The sequence below is a fragment of the Oncorhynchus keta genome, chromosome 10 (assembly GCF_023373465.1).
Source record: "Oncorhynchus keta strain PuntledgeMale-10-30-2019 chromosome 10, Oket_V2, whole genome shotgun sequence".
NCBI lineage: Eukaryota > Metazoa > Chordata > Actinopteri > Salmoniformes > Salmonidae > Oncorhynchus > Oncorhynchus keta.
The window spans coordinates 40376922-40399769 of NC_068430.1; the positions used below are offsets into that span (position 1 = coordinate 40376922).

Below are 22848 nucleotides of genomic sequence, written 5' to 3' on the forward strand. Positions count from 1 at the left end.
CATTGCAGAAGAGTTTAATTTTCTTTCTGGCACCTTTTAAAGACCTCATACTTGTTGTTTTTCTCCATTTATCACCAACTCACCATGTACAACAAAGGTCTTGACTAAAACATGTTTTTCTAACACTGATTTAAATCATGTAGATGTGTTATTTTTGTGACAAACACAGGTCAGTTTTCTTCAAAAATCGGTGTAATCCAACCAGTACAAGACTTGGAATGAGGCTAGGTAGTGCATCATTACTATTGTCAGCCGTAGCAGAAACCCGACAATCTTTACTATTAAGTATGAATTGGCCATAACCTCGGTCCTTGCACGTTACATCCTGATATTAGTCCAAGTTGAATCAAGGCGTGCTTCTAGTTAAATAATTTCTTGATTCCTGCAATTATTTTTCTGACCCTGAAAATAGAGATTGGGCAATGAAGTGTTACAACCATCTCTGACAACACAGTTTGGTCTTATCGCAAAAAAAAGCTAATTTGCAGTCAGTTCAAGGGTTTATTTTTACTGGCAACAAATACTTGTTCACAAAAGTACATCCACCAAACAAACATCAGAAAAAGTGTGTACTTTTCTTACAAAAAAGTATTTACAAAGTCACAATAAGAGCTGTGGCTTAGTGTAGGATCTTAGATCTATTTAGGGTCAGCGAACTGCATGCAGGCATCACGACTAACACACAGTACTGTGTAATGTATGTGATGCCTTTGTTTCTTCAGGTCAACAGATACTAACACAGTTTCACCATTACATGGGTTTAAGATGTTTAAAGTACACTACAGCACTGTATTCTTCAGGATCTAACCCACTGCACTATATACTTCTACAGACATTAACTCACGCCTGAGGTAATGACTACACTTGTCTAGGGATCTAGGACACCATACTAACTCTGACATCATACGTTTGTCAAAAAACATACAAACCCTGTGACCGAGGCGAACGATCACTGAATCACAGATGACAAACTATCAGCACACCACAAGTGATGATTGAGGCTAGCCTAGTGCTGCGTTCATACCCAAGTGGGAAGGTGGTAATTAACAGTTGTCAAGTCGTAAATACAATGTGTTCAAAAACCATAGTAATAGATTGTTTTTTATAAATATTTTGTTGCATTTAACTGCTGAAATTTCCTTAGTAGGTGACCTCAGATCAGCATGTAAGAGAAGTCAGGGATGATAGACGAGTTTTCCACCAGTAATTACCAGTTGGAGGGGCGTTCAAGTGGACTTTCCCAGTCGTATGTGGTAAATACCACCTTCCCACTTGGTTATGAATGCAGCATTAGTCTTTGGTAAAGCAAAACTCAACTTCTGATAGGGATATAGGGAGGGGGACTAAACATTAACTGTGGTTATGATAAACAAGGCACTTCAATGGTTGGTAGGATCCATCGGTCACTGAAATATATAAACAGTAGGCCTACATAAAAAGGCACAAAACGTGCATCAAGTATTCCAGGATTTTGTCAAGTTCGGAGGTATCAGGTATCAATCCGGTCAGATATAGATCTTCGATTTAGTGTTCCCAACAGAGTTGCTCAACAAAAAAATAGTAAAATTACTGCTTTTTGTGAAGGGGAATACAGCTCGACAGACTGCTTCTATAGGGCATGTTATCTGAAGACTTTTCACCTGTTCTTCCCATTGAGTCAACAAAACATTTTCATTGGTTAAAGCACAATAGTTGGGTAGCTTTTGAAAAACACCTCTTTTGATGTTTCACAGCAGTGTGGGACTAACTGCATTGGACCATAGACCAGCAAGTGTACAACTACCTCGACGTGGCCAGGAGATACAGTATTTGGTAGTTACTGCTTTGTTGTCTGCGATGCCAACAGATGCTTTGACACAGAACTATGTTATACATTTGGTAACACTTCAGATTGACAGCCATGCATAACATGTTCATAACTTCTTCAAAAGCACAACTTCAACATATATACATGCTAATGTCTAACAGCAAGGTTAACAACACTGCAGTTATAGACATTTGCAATGCCTTACGACTATGATATGTTTCTTAAATGTCACCAAAAATGTCAGGTAGGGAGAAAAAAAAAACTGCATTACCAGTATTTCCTATATGGAGATTATGCCGCTGTACTTGCATCAGTAGGACAAAGTGGACGATGAAGGACAGAGGATATTTAACATTTTTATTCTAGAAACACGTGTCGTCGGTGTAGCTGGGGACCACTTGGTCAGTGCAGTTCCTGGGGTTGAGGTGCGTGTTGGGAGGTGTTGTGTTGTTGGAACAGTTCAGCCACGGGTGGAACAACAGCTCCGAGGCCTCCAGTCTCTCTGAGGGAGCTTTTCGCAGCATGCAGCACACCAGCGACTTGGCCTGCACTGACAGTGACTCTGGCACTGTGAATGCCCCCCGGCGGATCTTACTGAAGAGCGCAGCAGGCTCCACGTCTTGGAAAGGGTAACGTCCCACCACCATGGTGTACAGCACCACACCCAGGCTCCACACGTCGGCAGCCTTCCCTGAGTAGGAGTGGCGCGAGTTGAGGATCTCGGGGCCCACGTAGGCCGGGCAGCCGTGCTTGTCCGTCAGAGAGTCATCGTCCCCATGGAGCAGACATGAGTCTTCCAGGTTCTGAAGAACAAGCTTGGTCCTAAGGAAAACCAGACAGAGAGATTGAGTCATCATAGTAATCAAACCCCCCATGGTGGGACATCATGTTTTCTGCTTTGTGTGATTTGCAGGTGGTGCACTGGGTCATATGCATGCATAATACAGTGGCTTACATAACTGTCTGGAATAACACCGGAGTTTACAGGGTTAGAGAAATTGCAGTCCTATATGACAGTTATGATGTCATGATTCATTTTAACAGTTACACAACTAAAGGGCTTTCTTTAGCAGTGACATAATGGAAGTTAACATAGTCCACATATGCCTGGCTGTCTAAACATTCAGATGATGAATTTGGGACAGGTCTTACTCACTACTGTAAGGCAATCTAACCTGCAAACAGATGATCATGTTCCTCAGCTAAAACTCAATGTAAGTTTAAGAAAAGTGTCAACTACTAACCTCTGCTGGTCCACGAAGACAAACTTGCGCAGCTTGAGGTCACGCAGGACAACGCCGTGCTCGTGACAGTGGGCCACCGCCGCTGCCATCTGGCCGAAGAGACGGACCGCCTCCTCCTCCTGGAGCCGCTTGCACGTGCGCACGTAAGAGTGCATGTCACCGTAGTTATGCTGAAAGAAGACGTAGACGCTGCGCTCGCCCATCACCACCTCTGCGATGCGGCAGATGTTGTCGTGGGGCAGCAGGCGGGTGTAGGGGGCGATGAGCTCCTGGTACCGCCTCATGGAAAACACCTGGTAGAGGACATGGGGTAGAGTTGGGTTACAATTCATAAGTTCATGGTCAAATTACAGACCGGACTACAGTACAGCTATGCATATTCTTTATTGCCTGAGGATAATGTGCCCATTCGAGTGTCAAAGAACACCGTGTGTTCCTGTGCATATGACAAATAAGCTGAACTTGAACGGCACAAAAGGGATGTGTGTGCAAAGGTCGATTTCACAGGCACAGTATCAAGTAAGTACTGACAGACAGTTGGGCGACTTGATTAAGCAAACAGTCACACCACTATCTGGTCATGTAGCTACAATACATACCTTGCAGGTGTACTCCTGCTCTGTGACCCTATGGACGGCCCTGTAAGTCTCTGTTCCCTCTGTGGGTTCAAGGAGGACGTAGGGCCCGATGCAGGACACACAGTGGTGGTCAGCGCCCACAGGACCCGGACTGTGTCTCAGGGGCCTCAGGCATGGGGCCAGGCCAGGGGATGAGGGTGGCAGGCTCAGTCGAGGACGCTTGCATTTCAGGGCCTCTGTGTAGTCCTGGGGGTCATCCAGCTCCAGCCGCTTCAGCCGCAGGGGACGAGTAGGCGCAGGGGCGGGAAATATGTTCACACTCATCTGAAAGAGTCACATGGATTGTTTTAGTGGGTTTCATCGCAATATGTGTAGGACGTGACTGAACCACATGGTAACCTGTAGGGTTATCCTAGTGGGTTGTATGATTTGTGTTTGATTGGATAGGCTGATAACCACATTTCAAATACACAGTGACATAACTATCTATAAAAACTTACTGTGTGCAAATACTATATTTTTTATTGCACATACAAAGCATAATTTACAACTTGGGGAACTTGGAGAGGAGATGTGAATCATATCCACCATTAAGCAGTGCTAAATAACAGGCTAAAAGTTATTGGATGACGCCATGGAGCCTTGACTGATGAGCAATGTTGTCTGTCATATGCATTACTCAAATTACTGACTGTTTCTTTCGAAATGTGGCTTGTGAGTCAGTCACTCTCAGCCAGCCAAATGGAAAAAAAAGTTAAATACATGGACGGACGTCATGATAAAAGTGACGTCAGGCTTCCCTTAGCTTGCGCCAAGGCCTGAAGTTTTACAAGTAAAATAAACATGATGCATTTACATTATAACTAGAATAGGTCACATGGGGGTCATGTTATTAGTCGAAATAAATATTTGTTGAACCGGGTAAAACTGGTCAGACAAGCGAGCAATTCTGAGAAATAGAGCGACCTCGGGATACTTCACCGAGCGCGAAGAGTGGAAGGGAGAGTTGCACCATCACTTTCTAAAAGTTTAACATTGCTGTTTCACGAAAACATACAACTAAAAAAGGTATGAATTTTCAATACATGTCGGGACTGCAAGCAACCCCTTCAACTGTATGATGAAAATAGGATACTGAGAAAGGGTGAAAATTGTGAACAAGTTCTTACCTTGGCAGTGGTAGACAAAGGGGTCAGCTCTCCAGAACAGAACAATGGTATGGTAACTCCAGCTTTTGGTGTAGTGCTTTGCTTGTCAAGAAACTCGAAATGTGCAGTAAACGTAGAAAACCCTTGCTGTGTAGAGGAAACCAAATAATTTGGATCGCTTCAGACAAAATGTTTTTCTTCCTTCTAGAAGAAAGTGGTTCAAGGGAGTCTAACGTATTTACAGTTGCATGTGCAAATTATGTAACCATAACATACGAGTTCAAATTAGATTTCGTCGTTTGTTGTGCGGGATGTCTGTTCACATATCCAAAGCAAAATATGTATTAAAGTCCTTGACAAATTGAATAGGTTATTTTGCTTTGAAGAGAGGCGGCAACACTGGTGTCTCTACTGTTGTTGGTACAGATGCCTTTGTTCCATTCCCGGTGTGTAGCGACTTGTGTATCCAGTGTTTTCCTTGCGAAAAAGCCAGCGACTTTTAGTAGAAAACCAGCAAAACCTTCTATAAATAGTGAAAATACGTTTAAAGACTCTTGCACAATAATGAAGAAAGAGCGCCTACTTGTCCGAAGTAGTTATGGAAACTCGTGGACGCGTCCAGATAAATAATTGGTCATAGGGAAGAAGAGTAAGCTACACGTCCCCTATTTGGTCAATCGCATAGTAAACCTTTAATTTCCAAATGCAGTCCCTAAAAAGTAGATTTCTAATCAGACGTGCCCCCACCGACTGATTGAGAATGGACTGGACAGCACATTGGCTTCAAATATCCTTTCTGTTACAGCAGTGAAGTTGGTGATGCGCGACTGAGCATGATTGCAACATCGTAGCTCCACCTCCTAGTCTGACGACATCAGCCGGGGAACGTCGCAATAGTCACCCAGGCATTTTACATCTATTGAATGGAACAAAAATAATCTTGCAATTTAAATCTGAAATTGCAAGGTGTGGTCATAAAGTAATTATGTGACAAAATCCAGTTGAGGTGGAATACATCCAAATGTGCACTGACCAAATGAATTCAAAACGATTTACTCTACATGCAAGAGTTGCATATATAAAAAAAACATGTTTTTTTTCTCCAAAGGACATTGGGCATGTTATTTAATAAGATAAAACAAATTGTCACTATAAACCCAACCATATGTTGGACAGGGTTTGCCACACCCCTGCTATGACTCAATAGCAATGATTGTATTGCACCATTCTTCACAATGCATGCTCTCTGGATGGCATGCACATAGGGATGGGTTAATATTAATCATGTATATAAACCATGGATTACTGATGCTATGTATTGACCAAGGACAGACTTTGAAGCCACTGGTTGGCCATATTGACACTCCTCAGAAAAGCAGACCTAAATAGAAATGAATGGAATACTATAGTATTTCAATTAAATGTTTCAAGGACAAAATGTATTGACATATGGTTTGTTGTAGTGGGGACAGTAACATTAGTACATAAAAAACTATATACTTGAAGGACAATCTCTCTATATTTTTTAATTATTATATATATTCATTTGTAAGTCGCTCTGGATAAGAGCGTCTGCTAAATTACTTAAATGTAAATGTAATGTAAATATATTGTTTTATGTTTAGCTCACATAATATAATTTAAAAGTATGCATTAAGGTGTCTGTAATATCATAAAAGTGGCAAAAACAAATGTAGAAATGAAATAAATGCATTTCTATATCTTCCAAAATAATTTTAACACCTGCCAAGATGGAGGCGCGGTGGCTTCAAAACAGAGGCCCCTGTCAAGTCATCTTGTGTATATGTAAATCATTGGTTATTTTGGGTTAGCATATATCTGTTTGATTGTTGTAACTATGGAAAAGTAGAGAAATTGACTTTGAAAGTAGAAGTGTGTTGTCCTCACCATCTATGTTCAACACATTTTGCAAGTATCAGAAAAAAGTGCCTAACATTGATTACAAAGCTAAACAAATTCAGTAGCCTGGAAATAAAGTGGGCAAGGATCAAATACATTTTATCCGGCTATTGATACAACTTACACCTTTACACGTACACTAACACTCACTAACACACACGTGGAGGACAGTTTCACATTATTAATGTCAATGAAACACATGGATCTTTAGTACTGCATAGGTAGCTTTTAATGGCCTGAGCTTGTGCTTGAGTTGCACAACGTTCACTTCAAAGTCATGTCTTTGTGTGACCAAAGATAGGATGTAATGCTTCATTACTGGTGTGGTCTTGAGCTGAGTCAGAGGGTGTGTGTTTGTGTGTGGTCTCATTGTACTCATTTTACTGCTTTTGGGTTCCAACAGTCCTCACAAGGATAGTAATTCAAGGAAAATTTGTGGGGACATTTTGCTGGCAACCTAAAGAAAAAATTACATTTTAGGGTTAGGGTTACAATTAAGGTTGTGATTAGGGTTAGGGATTAAGATTAGGGTTAGGTTCATTTAATGTTTAGGAAATATATGATTTTGAATGGGAATAAATTATTTTGAATGGGAATGAAGTTTTGGTCCCTACTTGGGTAGTAAAACCACCACGTGTGTGGGTGAGGGAAGCGTCCTGTGCCTGTGCCGTGATGACTCCTAGTCAGACCTATGAGTGGGAGATCATCCTCGCCTTAATATTGAAACATTTCAGTCGCACACACAGCGTTGCATGACTGGTAGAGACATTGCCTGAGGCTACAGCCATGAAATTGTCACTCGTCGCAATGTAACTTGGCAGCACTAAATATCCTAAAATATTCTCTGGGAGCCTTTCTCTCCCTGCCTGCCTGCTGCCTCAATCTCCCTTCATTAACTCTGTGAGTCACAGTTTGATGATGAATGAATCACCCTCTGTATTAACATTTACATGGAAGGATTATGAAACAGAATAATTTGTGTTGGCACCATAGCAGTCTGCAAATAGTGCAATGATAAACCAATAACTATCTCAGTACAATAGATGGCAATCAGAGGAAATTGATTAGTGGGGAAAATGACTAGATTTCTCTGAAACTCTCAGCTGTGTTGAAGTCATACTTCCTGGGTTGAGCAACAGTAGGCCTATTGCAATGGGAGCATAAGTCGCTGTTCTCACAGTGGCGTGCCTTGATGCTGGAGTCATGTAGACTTGGCTGTTCTGGTAACCCATGATACAAAAGGTCCTGGTAACCCCTACACAATGTTCTGTGGTGACAGACTCTCAGCCTGGGGAACATGGATCGGAGAGGGCAAGCTCAATGAGAGGGCTAGCTCAATTAGCCTAGCTAACAAAGAGGTTATAGCTTTTATTTCTGTGGGTAATTGGATTATCAGTACTTCTAGGGGTTTCAATGGCTCTTTTGGAGTTTGGGTCTTCAGCTATCAGACCACAGAGTTCCTGGCATTCACAACAGACAGACACTACCATGAATTGGGCCACTTCCCACTACTGTAATAATTCAGTCAGGGGAAAGAAAAGGGCAAGTTTGGAGTATTGCATCATAATGCTGCTTTTGTGGTGGATGGTTCTGTTAGGGAAAATATCTGCATGACTTTTTAACTGTGACCAGGAAGATAAATAACAGCAGAGCCAACCATACTCGGCTTGGCCTCGTTCTGGCACGGCCACAGCAATGCAAGAGATTACGAAAGCAGAAATTCCATTGCAGCGACAGGTCTTTTTGCATAAACAAGTTAGACAGTGGTGTTCTTCTCAGGCAAATGGTACCTGCTCCTCTGACCGTGCTCCTGAAAAAAGCTGCTCATGCTCCCCAATGACATTTGACAAAACTTCTATTTCAGTTATAGCTCATTGTTCTTCAAGATATTTAATGAAGACAATAATTTGTGACATCAGCTGATGTAAAAAAGGCTTTATAAATACATTTGATTGATTGATTAGACAGATTCAAAGAACTGAGCCTGATTTTCCCATTAACTAAACAGAACAGTTATAATACAGCTTCATAATTATGTTAATTTATCCACTTAACCTGATGATGCCATCTGGTTTGCTCTTTTATTAATCACATTAAAGATTTGTCCTTTGAAGCAGAAGCTACAAAGTACCTGTCACCTTCCTCTAGCCTTTCAATGGAGAGGAAATTCAATTCGCTGGCATCTGTCAATGTATGCATCTTTCTGGAATTGAATTATAAGAGGCCACACTGCTGCCACCGTCCCTTATGGCCTGTCCTAAGGCCTTCATCCAGACATTGTATTGGAACCTATCGTGACCTATTTAGCCCTGTTGACTGTAACTAGCTGTGCACTGACAGACCTCCCCCTCATTAGACACTGAGCGCTAATCTCTTTACAGATCAAAAGTCGCAGGCGTCAGGTTCCATTATGACTGGCCTTTAACGCTTCTTACTGCTGGCTGTAGTGGAGCAGCTCCACACATAACTGGGCTGTGGGTGTTTGTGTATTGCGTAGGGAGGCACAGTTTGTGTATTGTTTCTAATGGCTCATTAATGTCTAATGCCCTTTGAGGAAGCAGTAAATCCCCATGGCCTTCCCCTTCCCCCCCCCCCATCACCAGTCCCTATTTATTTAATTATTTTAGCTCAGTGATGACAGAGTTTTGCTTTCAGTCCTTTGTGCTTACTGCATTATATGCACATTACTTTTAATGGCAGTTCAAACCATTTCTAAAGAGTGATGCATCCAAAATGCTGTTGTGCAAACAAGTTCCCGAGACTATACAGTTTTAAATAGATTCCATGACCTACCCCTAATATTTATATTATCCCCTAAACAAATCATCAGAGACATTTGATCCTTTTAAACCAACGCCCTTAAGAAAGTAACATGTACACTGAACAAAAAATATAAATGCAACATGTAAAGTGTTGGTCCCATGTTTCATGACCTGATTAAACAGCATGATCATTACACAGGTGCACCTTGTGCTGGGGACAATATAAAGCCACTTTAAAATGTGCCGTTTTATCACACAGAACAATGCCACAGGTGTCTCAAGTAGAGGTTGACCGATTAATCGGAATGGCCGATTAATTAGGGCCGATTTCAAGTTTTCATAACAATCGGAAATCAGTATTTTTTGGCTCCGATTTGCCGATTTAAAAAAATATTTTTTTTTAAATACCTTTATTTAACTAGGCAAGTCAGCTAAGAACACATTCTTATTTTAAATGACGGCTTACTGACGGTTAACTGCCTCGTTCTGGGGCAGAACGACAGATTTTCACCTTGTCAGCTCGGGGGATCCAATCTTGCAACCTTACAGTTAGCTAGTCCAACGCAATAACGACCTGCCTCTCTCTCGTTGCACTCCACAAGGAGACTGCCTGTTACGCGAATGCAGTAAGCCAAGGTAAGTTGCTAGCTAGCATTAAACTTATCTTGTAAAAAACAATCAATCATAATCACTAGTTAACTACACATGGTTGATGATATTACTAGATATTATCTAGCGTGTCCTGCGTTGCATATAATCTGACTGAGCATACAAGCATACAAGTATCTAAGTATCTGACTGAGCAGTGGTAGGCAGAAGCAGGTGCGTAAACATTCATTCAAACAGCACTTTTGTGCGTTTTGCCAGCAGCTCTTCCTTGTGCGTCAAGCATTGCGCTGTTTATGATTTCAAGCCTATCAACTCCCGAGATGAGGCTGGTATAACCGAAGTGAAATGGCTAGCTAGTTAGCACGCGCTAATAGCGTTTCAAATGTCACTCGCTCTGAGCCTTCTAGTAGTTGTTCCCCTTGCTCTGCATGGGTAAGGTTTCTTCGATGGCGGCTGTTGTCGTTGTGTTGCTGGTTCGAGCCCAGGGAGGAGCGAGGAGAGGGACGGAAGCTGTACTGTTACACTGGCAATACTAAAGTGCCTATAAGAACATCTAATAGTCGAAGGTTAATGAAATACAAATGGTATAGAGGGAAATATTCCTATAATAACTACAACCTAAAACTTCTTACCTGGGAATATTGAAGACTCATGTTAAAAGGAACCACCAGCTTTCACATGTTCTCATGTTCTGAGCAAGGAACTGAAACGTTAGCTTTCTTACATAGCACATATTGCACTTTTACTTTCTTTTCCAGCACTTTATTTTTGCATTACTTAAACCAAATTGAACATGTTTCATTATTTACATGAGGCTAAATTGATTTTATTGATGTTTTATATTAAGTTAAAATAAATGTTCATTCAGTATTGTTGTAATTGTCATTATTACAAATAAATAAATAAAAATTGTCGGATTTAATCGGTATCGTTTTTTTTGGTTCTCCAATAATCGGTATCGGCGTTGAAAAATCATAATCGGTCGACCTCTAGTCTCAGGTTTTGAGGGAGTTTGCATCTGGCATGCTGACTGCAGGAATGTCCTTCAGAGCTGTTGCCATATAATGTAATGTTCATTTATCTACCATAAACTGCCTCCAACATAATTTCAGAGATTTTGGCAGTACGTACAACCAGCCTCACAACCGCAGACAACTTGTATGGTGTCGTGTGGGTGAGTGGTTTGCTAATGTCAATGTTATGAACAGAGTGCCCCATGGTGGGGTTATGGTATGGGCAGGCATTTCTACAGACAACGAAGACAATTGCATTTTATTGATGACAATTTGAATGCACAGAGATACCGTGACGAGATCCTGAAGCCCATTGTCGTGCCATTCATCCGCCGCCATCACCTGATGTTTCAGCATGATAATGCACGGCCCCATGTCGCAAGGATCTGTACACAATTCCTGGAAGCTGAAAATGTCCCAGTTCTTCTATGGCCTACATACTGATCAGACAAGTCACCAATTGAGCATGTTTGGGATGCTCTGATTTTACATGTACGACAGCATGTTCCAGTTCCCACCAATATCCAGCAAATTAGTGTGACAACATTCTACAGGCCACAATTAACAGCCTGATCAACTCTATTCAAAGGAAATGTATTGTGCTTCATGAGGCAAATGGTGGTCACACCAGAAACTGACTGGTTTTCTGATCCACGACCCTACTTTTTTTTATTTTTAGGTATTTGTAACCAACAGATGCATATCTGTATTCCCAGTCATGTGAAATCCAAAGATTAGGGCCTAATGAATGTATTTCAATTGACTGCTTTCCTTATATGAAATGTAACGTAGTAAAATCTTTGAAATTGTTGCTTGTTGCATTTATATTTTTGTTCAGTATAGTAGATGTTCTGTGTATTGACCGAATTGAATGCTTCTGTGTGGTTGGAATGTAGGAATGTTTAAGGGCACTGCCGCCTCTGGCTAATCCACAATCAATTATATACTGTGGTCATGTTTCTCTTGACCTGTTATTTTTGAAAAAGTTAACCAGAGGTGGGTAGAGTACTGAAAATCTGTACTTAAGTAAAAGTACTGTTACTTAGATTGTAATTTACTGAAGTAAAATTAAAAGTAGCTATCCAAAGAAACTACTCAAGTACTGTGAGAGTAAAAAAGTATCCAGCCAGAAAACTACTTATGTACTAGTTACACATTTTGGGGGTAATTTTTTACACCTCATAATAAACTGTGACAGCAAACAAAAATAGCAACAATTTGACATTCATTTATTATTTAAGCCTGCCAGCACCAATTTGCAGATGTCTACCAGCACAGATAGTCTCCAATGAAGAATGATATCAAACAAAGTCCGTAGGCTGTACAGTTTCAATTACGGTCTTATTCAAAGTTGACTTAATATCTATCAATGTGCTCAATTTCATCAAAAATGTAAATGGTACTCGATGCATTGGAATAATTTCACAATTTCAATAGCATTAATAAATATCTATCATATACATTTATTTCACAATAACATTTCAAGTACATGTGAATGCGTGCTTTTTACTCCGAATGAAATATCAAGGAGGATCAGGTAAGTAAAGACTTGGTGGAAGCACCAGCCTCCTCAGTCTTCTGAAAACCTAACCCTGGGAGAGAGTTGTATTTTTTAGAGACAATTACACACATTTTTAGGCCAAAGACACACCTGAATGACTTTCCAAGAGGTGTTGCGTGTTCCTGAGTGGTCTAGTCTCAGTCCTGACATAAATTAGCTTGAAAATCAGAGACAAGGTTTGAGTATTGCTGTCCATCAATGATTCCAAACTAAATGTACCTAAACTTGAGCAATTGTGACAAAAACAATGGACATATATTGCCCTAAGAGTTGTGAAAAGTTTGTATAATATTTTTTCTAAATGATCACAGCTGTAATGGCTGCCAAATGTGCTTCCAACTCTGGGGTGTGAAGACATGCAATCAAGACATCTTTGTTTATTTTTGGATTAATAAGGAACATTTCTATAAGCAGGTTGTAGGTTGTGTAGATCTGTAGAAAAATAATATAATTTGTTCCCTTTTTAGATTAAATTTTGAGGCAGCAAAATGTGAATACTCAAATAGGTGTGTAGACTTTCACTAGGCACTGTAACACAGTATTTAAATGAGTTATTTTATACAGTCATTATTTCACATCTTTATCAAGGTTAACATTTTCGGACCCCACTATATATCATTCATTCATAAGTCCACAAATGGATTTAGCAACTAAGGAATCTAGCTTTTAAATGATTGTGAATGCACTCCATAGAGTGTGTACTACATGATGAAATATTTAAGAAATGATTGGGAGGAAAGATGGGAATGCTAATTTAAGTGGTGTATGATTATAGACTTGAGGGGGAGAAAAGTTCAACTCAATCGCTCACATTGATAGCATAGCATGACACCCAATAACCTATTAGGGACTTCCCTGTTCATTCCCCTTATTTGTTTATTTCAGATGAAATGTGTGGCATAACTTAACACAGAAACAAAGCGGAAAATGCTGAGTTAAGCAGTTCTTGTGAAAGATTTCACAATTATAAGTCACGTCCCTAACGATGCAATAATTATTCGGAAGTGATGACCATGAAGGAAACTGAAATTCTCCAAGCAGTTGACAAGTTTTTTTTGGAGGGGTTAGCTGGATATTTTCTGGTTAATATTAATGACAAATTAACACAGACTTTCTTCTATTGTAACTTATTTTGGTAAATTAAGAAAAAAAATCTATGAACATTGAACAGCTGTTTGAACCAGTTTATTCTCCTGCTGTAGGCTATTGCCTAACATTAGCCAATGGAAAGGTGCAGACAATCTATCTTTGATCCCCTCCCTAACGTTAGTTCAGCTGTTTTGTGCCCTTTTCTATCAAAACAATAAAAAAGCCTGTCTCCACAATGAACTCCTGCCTTTGTGTTTATGTGAGTCATGTAAAACACATATCTCCGAGTCTTGTGTAAACATAGAATGGGGCCTCTGAAACCGAAATGACCTTTCACAAGCGAACAGAGCCGGTAGCCGAGGGCAACCAATACAATCTCACGAGAGCCTTATGACTGTAATGAAATCATAATGTGGGCTAAGTAAAATCATACCGACCTGGCATAGAAGCCGAGGAGTCTACATGAACAGAGCCAGTGGATGCCCAGGTCAAAAGAGAATGAATAACTAAGACCCTGTGTTGAGCATGCAGTGAAATACTGAGAAATGTATTTTGTTTTTTTGCTGACAAGGCCACACACAATGAGTCCATTCTCTTCCCTATAGTCTACAGTATGTGTGTCTCTACCATTAAGGCAAAGCACTAACAAATACACAAGAGATTTACACATGACACATCAGCAATTTCCTATTTTCAACAGAACACTAAATTAACATGGGATTTTCACTGGTACAGTACAAGGCAGGATTTGGGTCAACCAAATGTTTCATTTTGTGTCCAATGCGGAATTATCATGTAAAAAGGAAAATAAATGAGGAAAAGGATTTATACATTTGTAAAGAGTAATGCTGTATGTGTTGCCGAGTGTTGCCATGGCTCACTGTAGCCTTCAGTCCAAGCTAGATGTAAACCACTAGGGCTGGCATCCTATTCACTATATAGTGCATGACTCCTGACTAGGACCCCAGAGAACAGGGTGCCATTTTGTGATGCAAAGAGATGTGATTTTTAAAGGCCTCCAAGCCACTGTGTTTCATCTCGTTCCATCGCTGCTAGCTGGTGCAACGGATCTATCTCTATATTGAGATTGACATTTCAGATGCATTTCCACACCCAGCCACAAAAGTGGCCTTTTCGAGTCAGCTGCGTTTTCTCTCTGAATCACATGCCTTTCATAACAAAATGTGATGAAATCAGAGGCCAAGTGCTCTGACTCAACGGTGGTCTGCCATTAACGCCAGGCTATGCCCAGAGACAGAGCACAGCCTGGTCTGGTCTGGCTACACTTAACACATACATAAAGTATGGACCAAAACAGCAGGGTTCTCCTTGGCTTATTGTTAAGCTCTGTTTTCCCATCCAAAATGAAGCTCTGATCATCAAAACAGAGTCTTATTTGCTCTCTCTCACTCACTTTAACTTCCTCACAGTATCACCTTTTAGGCTTGTTTTGTCAGACTATATTTCCCAAAATATCTATTTATTGGATGAGGGATGTGCAATCAATCCATGTCGAAAGCTAAAGCAAAAGTAGGAAAGGCTATACAGAGACACTCGGCTTGACTAGCACCTTGACACAATTGACAGACGTCCACCACATAGACATCAATCAAAATCAGATTCAATGGTCTTAACCTGGGGGTTCCTTGTGTTTGTTTTGGAAGAGTCTACTGTATATTGAGTGGCTCGTAGTGAGCTATTGAGTTCACAGATGTGTTCAGCCTGTCAAAGGTATAAATGACTCAGTCTTTCTGTGACTGTGGTACAGATTATACGGTCTCTAGTGTGGGTCGTAGGGTTTGGTGTTGACTCCATAGTGACTGTTTCTGTGTTTTCTCACTGACTTGGCGTGTCACAACCTGTGGGATTCCCCAATAAGAATGTTGCTTTAAAGTAGATTGTTCTGTAGTTTTACTGATCATTTTACACCTGGTATCTTGCTCTCTGCCGGCTCCTCTCTATCACACCCTTATACATGTGTTACTAACAGGTAACATCTTAGTTGCTTTCCAAGCTGTATTTAGGAGAGAGAGGACTATTTTGACTGAACTGATCTCTGTCATTCTGATGAACTAAGACAGTGGGTAGCTAGATATAGATGTAAAGGGGTTCCATGTGATTGATTCTCCACCAGACAGCTTTTTGAAGTTTTGGAGTCTAAAATAGTTCTCTGTGATCAAGGGATTTCACTAAGGACCCTGGAGACAGGGCTGGGACAGTAGTCAGGAATCAGGATGCAATTATCTGGGACACTTCCCATTGGATTCTCTGAGAGGATTTCCCATCTCAGCCCCCATCAAAGTCCCACACAGGTCCATTGGCAACAACAAGGCCCATTCCAGCAGGAAAGGGTGAAACTACTGTAGTGAAGTGGTGTGGCTGAGGTCTGTGGTTTAGCCAGCGTTTCCGCTCCCCACTCATATGACTCCTGTGAGTAACCAGACCCCCTAGACCATGCAGCTGCGGGTAAAACAGGCCCCAGAACTGCATGTAGAGGGTTGTGAAATCCATGTCGAAAAACAATTGACTTGACTAGCACCTTGACACATTTGACAGACTGATATGAGTCTAGCACATTGAGATCAGGGAAAATACAATTTGATATCTCTCATGACAAGGTCATTCAAATGTAGATAAAATAATACTGCCGTTCATTAGAAAATAACTCTTATCAGCAGTTGCCAACTCATCTCAGTGTTGGGAGCTTCATCCTGCTAGGAGCAAGAAACTGATGGGACTGTCTGTGCTTTATCTGAGCTTTGATTGATTTCCTCATATCCTCCTTTGTACTAGTGCTTTCCCCTCGGCCACCACAGCATCCGTCTCCCTGTCGTCCCCATGCAGCCGAGTCGCACACCAGGAAGGAAAGGGAAGTGGACACGTCGTTTGCATAGCTGGGTGGGTACAGACAGATACATGAGAAATGTCCTGGAACTGAAGTTCATCCTGTGTGCAACTTTAATGAGGACTAGTCAGCGTGGTTGTACAGTATTCATACCCAGTCAAGAATTAAATATGGATTGATAGAGGGGATTTGATATGCACTAGATACTAATTAATGCAGTGGTATGAATAGGTTATGATATACTTCAGAGATTACAGTTGATAAAATAGCAATAGCACTGTACTGTAGTTCCCATATACGGTGCATTCGTAAAGTTTTCAGACCCCCCCACATTTTAAGTTACGAACCTATTCTACAATTGATTAAATAGTATTTTTTCCCTCATCAATCTACACACAATACCCCATAATGACAAAGCAAAAATGTTTTTTTTTTAATGTAAATTTAGCAAGTTTATTAAAGATAAAAAACTGAAATATCACATTTACTTAAGTAGTCAGTACTTTGTTGAAGCAACTTTGGCAGCGATTACAGCCTCGAGTCTTCTTGGGTATGATGCTACAAGCTTGACACACCTGTATTTGTGTAGTTTTTCCCATTCGTCTCTGCAGATCCTCTCAAACTCTGTCAGGTTGGATGGGGAGCGTCACTGTACAAACTATTTTCAGGTCTCTCCAGAGATGTTCGATCGGGTTCAAGTCCGGGCTCTGGCTGGGCCACTCAAGGCTATTTAGAGACTTGTCCCGAAGCCACTCCTGCGTTGTCTTGGCTGTGTGCTTAGGGTCATTGTCCTGTTGGAATGTGAACCTTCGCCCCAGTCTGAGGTCCTGAGCACTATGGAGCAAGGATTTCTTTGTACTTCTTTGTACTTTGCTCCGTTCATCTTTACCTCGATCCTGAGTAGTCTCACAGTCTCTGCCGCTGAAAAACATCCCCACAGCATGATGCGGCCACCAACATGCTTCACCGTAGGGATGTTGCCAGGTTTCCGCCAGATGTGACGCTTGGTATTCAGGCAGAAGAATTCAATCTCAAATCTCAATCGCAATTGAGACGGCTTAGACACGAGACCTATGTGGCAGAGTCTACAGGCAATCACAGACTACAAAAAGCTTGACATTCAGGCCAAAAAGTGCAAGTCTGGTTTCATCAGACCAGAGAATCTTGTTTCTCATGGTCTGAGAGTATTTTGGTGCCTTTTGGCAAACTCCAAGCGGGCTGTCATATCTTTTACTGAGGAGTGCCTTCCATCTGGCCACTCTACCATAAAGGCCTAGTTGGTGGAGTGCTGCATAGATGGTTGTCCTTCTGGAATGTTCTCTCATCTCCACAGAGGAACTCTGGAGCTCTGTCAGAGTGACCATCAAGTTCCCTGACCAAGACCCTTCACCCCTGAATGCTCAGTTTGGCCAGGAGTCCAGCTCTAGGGAGATTCTTGATGGCTCCAAACTTCTTCCATTTAAGAATGATGGAGGCCACTGTGTTCTTGGGCACCTTCAACACTGCAGACATTTTTAGGTACCCTTCCTCAGATCTGTGCCTCGACACAATCCTGTCTCGGAGTGCTATGGACAACTCCTTTGACTTCATGGCTTGGTTTTTGCTCCGAAATGCACTGTCAACTGTGGGACCTTATATAGACAGGTGTGTGTCTTTCCAAATCATGTCCAATCAATTGAATTTACCACAGGTGGACTCCAATCAAGTTGTAGAAACATCTCAAGGATGATCAATGGAAACAAGATGCACCTGAGCTCAATTTCGAGTCTCATAGCAAAGGGTCTGAATACTTATGTAAATCGGGTTTTTGTGTTTTGTATTTTTTATAAATTTGCAAAATTTTCAAAAAAAATGTTTTCAGTTCATCATTATAGTATATTGTGTGTAGATTGATGAGAAAAACCATTTATTTAATACATTTTAGAATAAGGCTGTAACGTATCAAAATGTGGAAAAAGTCAAGGGGTCTGAATACTTTCTGAATTAACTGTAAATCTGCAGATTTATACAGGAATTCACTTATAACCCCAACCCCATTCTTCTTATTACTTCAGGCTTATATCACCCGCATTCCTAATACAACACCTAACTCCCCTTGCCCAGATGACTGCTAGGTTAGTGGCAGCCATTTCAGTGCACGCAGGCTTGGGATTGGAACTCTGATGAAACACTCTGTAATGCCGCATGTCGGCATGACAATTCAATAGAGGGTCATACACCAGGGTCAAAATAATCTTCCTCTACCATCGGCACTCTGTTTGGTTCAAATTGCAGGCATTGTTCGCTTTTGACAGTTGAATAAAAATAACTTTAAATTGTTTTTATTTTTCTTGCGAACTCCCACTGGGGAGAGTGTGTACAGCACTGCATGATGCAATTCAGACATAATCACATGCACTTAATGAAAACGACACAGAGTCTTGTGAGAACTCTGGAGAAGTAGGATTCTGAAAGGTAGGGTTTCTGTCACGAGTTAAAGCCTGTGATAATATGAGCCTTCCTTCTTCCTGATAAATTAAGTAGACGTTTTTGCAATCGGCGGTAGGAATCAATTCTGTGGAACATCCCTATTTCAAAGAGCAAAAAGCAACCTTCCTATTACCTCAGTCTCAACATAGTTCCACTGAACTTCTGGGTTTAAACAAAGAGGCAGTGTGTAACTGTGTTAATGTCATACTTCTAACAACAGAGTAGGATCAGATGGGTTTGGGTGTCCTCAAGGTGGCCTCTGCCTCAGACCACTGTCATGTGGTGTATTCTTATAACTCAGTGTGACTCTCCTGAAATCTTTGCTTGTCTGAGGTGATAATTAGCCTCCTAAATTCTGTGAGATCAGGATGGTTGTACGAGGCTAGATGATGATGAGTATTTCTCACACCACACACTCAGATGTTCCATACAGATGCACCACAAATGAGCACAGACAGTGAAACCTGTATTTAATTAACTACAGTAACATGCCTCGGGCTAATCTGGGAGTGCAGCAACCTCTCTCAACGATTTGTTTTGGGAAGAGAGGAGGAGGGCCACATTTTTGAATATTTAATTGCTGGTAGCATGTGTTGATAGTTACTATAGTGACTTCTTTGCGCTGACTTTTGTTTTCGCTCCTGGTGTGTCGACACAGTTCCTGTTGGCGGTGAGGGAGAGGTTGAGCAATCCCCTGGGCCATTGCGTAAGCTGGCCCCCTTCACTTTCAGGTACGAGCTAGTGAATCTGTCTCTGTGGCTGAAAGTCAAGCCTCTTCTAGGAATGTGATACGTGTCAGAGGAGCGGGATTGAGGTAATGCCATGCAAATACTGCTCCAGCTCCACTGACTGCACAGCTACACAGACAGACAACACAGCACACAGGGGAGGTTGTGCAAGACCTGACACCTGCTGAACAGTGGCAGGCAGAAACACATGAGGGGGTGAGCGAGAGAGAGGACGAAATAGAGAGACAGAGGGAGAGAGAGGAAGAGTGGAGAAGACAAAACAAGAGGTAGATATAAAGAAAGGTTGAGAGAAAAGGTTAAGGGAGGAAGAGTAAAGAAGAGGAGAAAGATTCAAAGGGAAGACGAGCATTGATAAGAAGTGAAAGAGAAACCAAGAGATTGACAGGTATTGAGTCAGACAGTGTGTGAATGAGAAGTAGCTAGGGACATAATAAAAAAGTGAGTGAGAGACTAGATGGGCTAAGAAATTGGCAAGGAGCATGATTGACAGGTAGAAAGGAGAGAGCAGAGAGAGAGAGAGAGAAAGTAAAAAGAAACAGAAGCAGACAAGCCACAGGTTGAGAAAGAAGTAGAGGCACAGGAAGTGAGTAAAGGAGAGACTGACTGAGAGGGAGAGAATGGGAAGCAAAGAAAGTGAGGAAAAAGTGGAAGAGAAAGAGAGAAACATTGTTTAGACCAGTACTACACACCAGGCAACTTTATAATTGTCAGTCTGATCACTGTACCTTGAGGTGAACTTTTTCACTCAGTAATGATTTTTCTTCACATCTCCGTGTTAGAGCCCTTTTTCTGACCTCAGAGCGCCACGGTTAAGGCTTGTGTGTGTGTGTGTGTGTGTGTGTGTGTGTGTGTGTGTGTGTGTGTGTGTGTGTGTGTGTGTGTGTGTGTGTGTGTGTGTGTGTGTGTGTGTGTGTGTGTGTGTGTGTGTGTGTGTGTGTGTGTGTGTGTGTGTGTGTGTGTGTGTGTATAAGCTCTTAGGGATGACACAACGGCCCAGACAGGGCCGTGTACATACTGTAGTGTACACCGTCAAATGCAATGCCAGGCAATAACAGTGTCTTCATTGCAACAGATGGAGCAGAGCGGGACTGACTGCTATCATGCCGTAACGGGTTGCAATCAGTGTGCAATGATGACCAACACTTAGGCATCACCTCTCCACACACATAGTCTGCTTGCGTGTTTCAAGCGGCACCACAGGAGTCAACAGCAATGGAAAATGCAGTTCTATTCATAGATTGCATGAGAGTTGCAGGAGGTGAGAGTGTATGTTGGATCATGAGTTTTCAGTGCCAGGTGCTGAAGAGGAAAAGGATTGACTGGAAACGTTATGCTTTTTTTTGACTGAAAACGCATAACATATTCATGAACTATGTGTAATATATTCATAAATGCTACATACTGTAAATGCATATAGTAGTTATGCATCCATCAGTAGGGATGTCACTGTCATTGTCTGTTAACCTGTGGTTGTTGAAATAACATGACCTAAAATGAGCATTTATTAATGTTTAGTGCCAACAGACACAATAAAATACATTGACATCTGTCATCCATATATTGACTCAATTAATCATGGAGATCTAGTTTGTAGACTCCCAAGTTTAACAGGTTTGATTGGGCGCCAACCGTACAGTAACACCCACAGGAAAAAACAACAACACCCCTCCTCCCCCCAGAAATTCACCCCCTGCGAAAGGGAAGTGCTTATCTGGTGTTCACAGCCTCGTTAGGGACTCTTTGGTTTGGTTTGCACTAAAAAAAAAAATTAAAAAAGGAAGTGCTGAGAGGTAAATCTTTTTCTGTGAAGGGAGTGTCTGATAACATTGGTATTCCCCTACATACACACACACACGCACGAGCAACACACGCACGCACACGCTCTCTCTCTGACAGAGCTAATTGTGGAAGGGCAATGTCGTAGCAAGTTCTTCTTGCTGGAAACAGTGACAGGTTTCAAACGACTGAGAAGTGGTCAGAAAGCATTACTCATTACCAGAAACAGAAAGTCATATTGGGCGAACAGATAGCCCAGCATTTTTCCCTCTCAAGGGCATTTCCATGTTTTTTTGCTGACCTTTTATGTCTTTACGTAGACATAATATATGATATTGGTGTACTTTTAGAGACATTTCAATCTACTCTTTTAATACAGTCATAATATCCTATAATTGCTTATATGCATCCAGATGTATTTCAATATCAACGACATGTAACTTTTGTTGCTCTTGTTTTGACTCCAAGCTTTTGTTGGCGTGGTTGTGTTCTGCTGTGGATCTGGTTGTAAGATGACTGTCTGCAAATATTTTTGTGTATGTGAGTCTTTCTGTAAACTAGGGTACCAGTGATTTCCTACACTGGACAACTTGTTACATCTGTTGATACGTCATTGATAGTAATCTGCCATTTTCTTTATGTCATTAAATTAAGATGTAAGGGGGATCATAGCTATATTCAATCAAATGTACAAGTTGATGTAAAACCTGTGTTTAACACTTTATCATGGTTGGTGTCTTGACAGATTTGTCTAAAATCGTGTGGCATAAACAAATTCTGTCCTTGCATTTATGGCAGTGTAAGTTGTTGTTATGTAATATATTAAGCATTAATCAGTTGAAATAGACATTGAACTTTAACCTTATAAGAATCCTGTATCTAGCTGTCGGACAGTTTTTGGTATAGAGCTCAGTGTCACGCCCTGACCTGAGATATCTCTGTTTTCTTTATATTTTACATTTACATTACATTTAAGTCATTTAGCAGACGCTCTTATCCAGAGCGACTTACAAATTGGTGCATTCACCTTATGACATCCAGTGGAACAGCCACTTTACAATAGTGCATCTAAATCTTTAGGGGGGGGGGGGTGAGAAGGATTACTTATCCTATCCTAGGTATTCCTTAAAGAGGTGGGGTTTCAGGTGTCTCCGGAAGGTGGTGATTGACTCCGCTGTCCTGGCGTCGTGAGGGAGTTTGTTCCACCATTGGGGAGCCAGAGCAGCGAACAGTTTTGACTGGGCTGAGCGGGAAGTGTACTTCCTCAGTGGTAGGGAG

At 41.3% G+C, this 22848-nt stretch overlaps 1 protein-coding gene and 1 long non-coding RNA gene across 3 annotated transcripts; one reads left to right on the forward strand and one right to left on the reverse strand.

The window, feature by feature from the left end:
- Nucleotides 1-487: 487 nt before the first annotated feature.
- Nucleotides 488-5646, reverse strand: LOC118388732 (tribbles homolog 2-like). The gene is made up of 4 exons (XM_035778142.2): nt 4799-5646; nt 3651-3953; nt 3052-3344; nt 488-2629 (listed from the first exon to the last, which is right to left on the reverse strand). Exons 2-4 carry the CDS (start codon nt 3951-3953, stop codon nt 2170-2172), a joined length of 1056 nt encoding a protein of 351 aa, XP_035634035.1. The 5' UTR covers nt 4799-5646; the 3' UTR covers nt 488-2169.
- LOC127932220 (uncharacterized) lies at nt 4033-22330 on the forward strand. 2 transcript variants are annotated; one of them, XR_008144616.1, is made up of 4 exons: nt 4033-4697; nt 16525-16629; nt 19704-20060; nt 20867-22330. It is a non-coding gene; the product is annotated as an uncharacterized LOC127932220 (long non-coding RNA). The 2 variants fall into 2 exon arrangements; XR_008144615.1 differs by lacking the exon at nt 20867-22330 and having other exon boundaries at nt 19704-20764.
- The last annotated feature ends 518 nt before the right edge of the window (nt 22331-22848 follow it).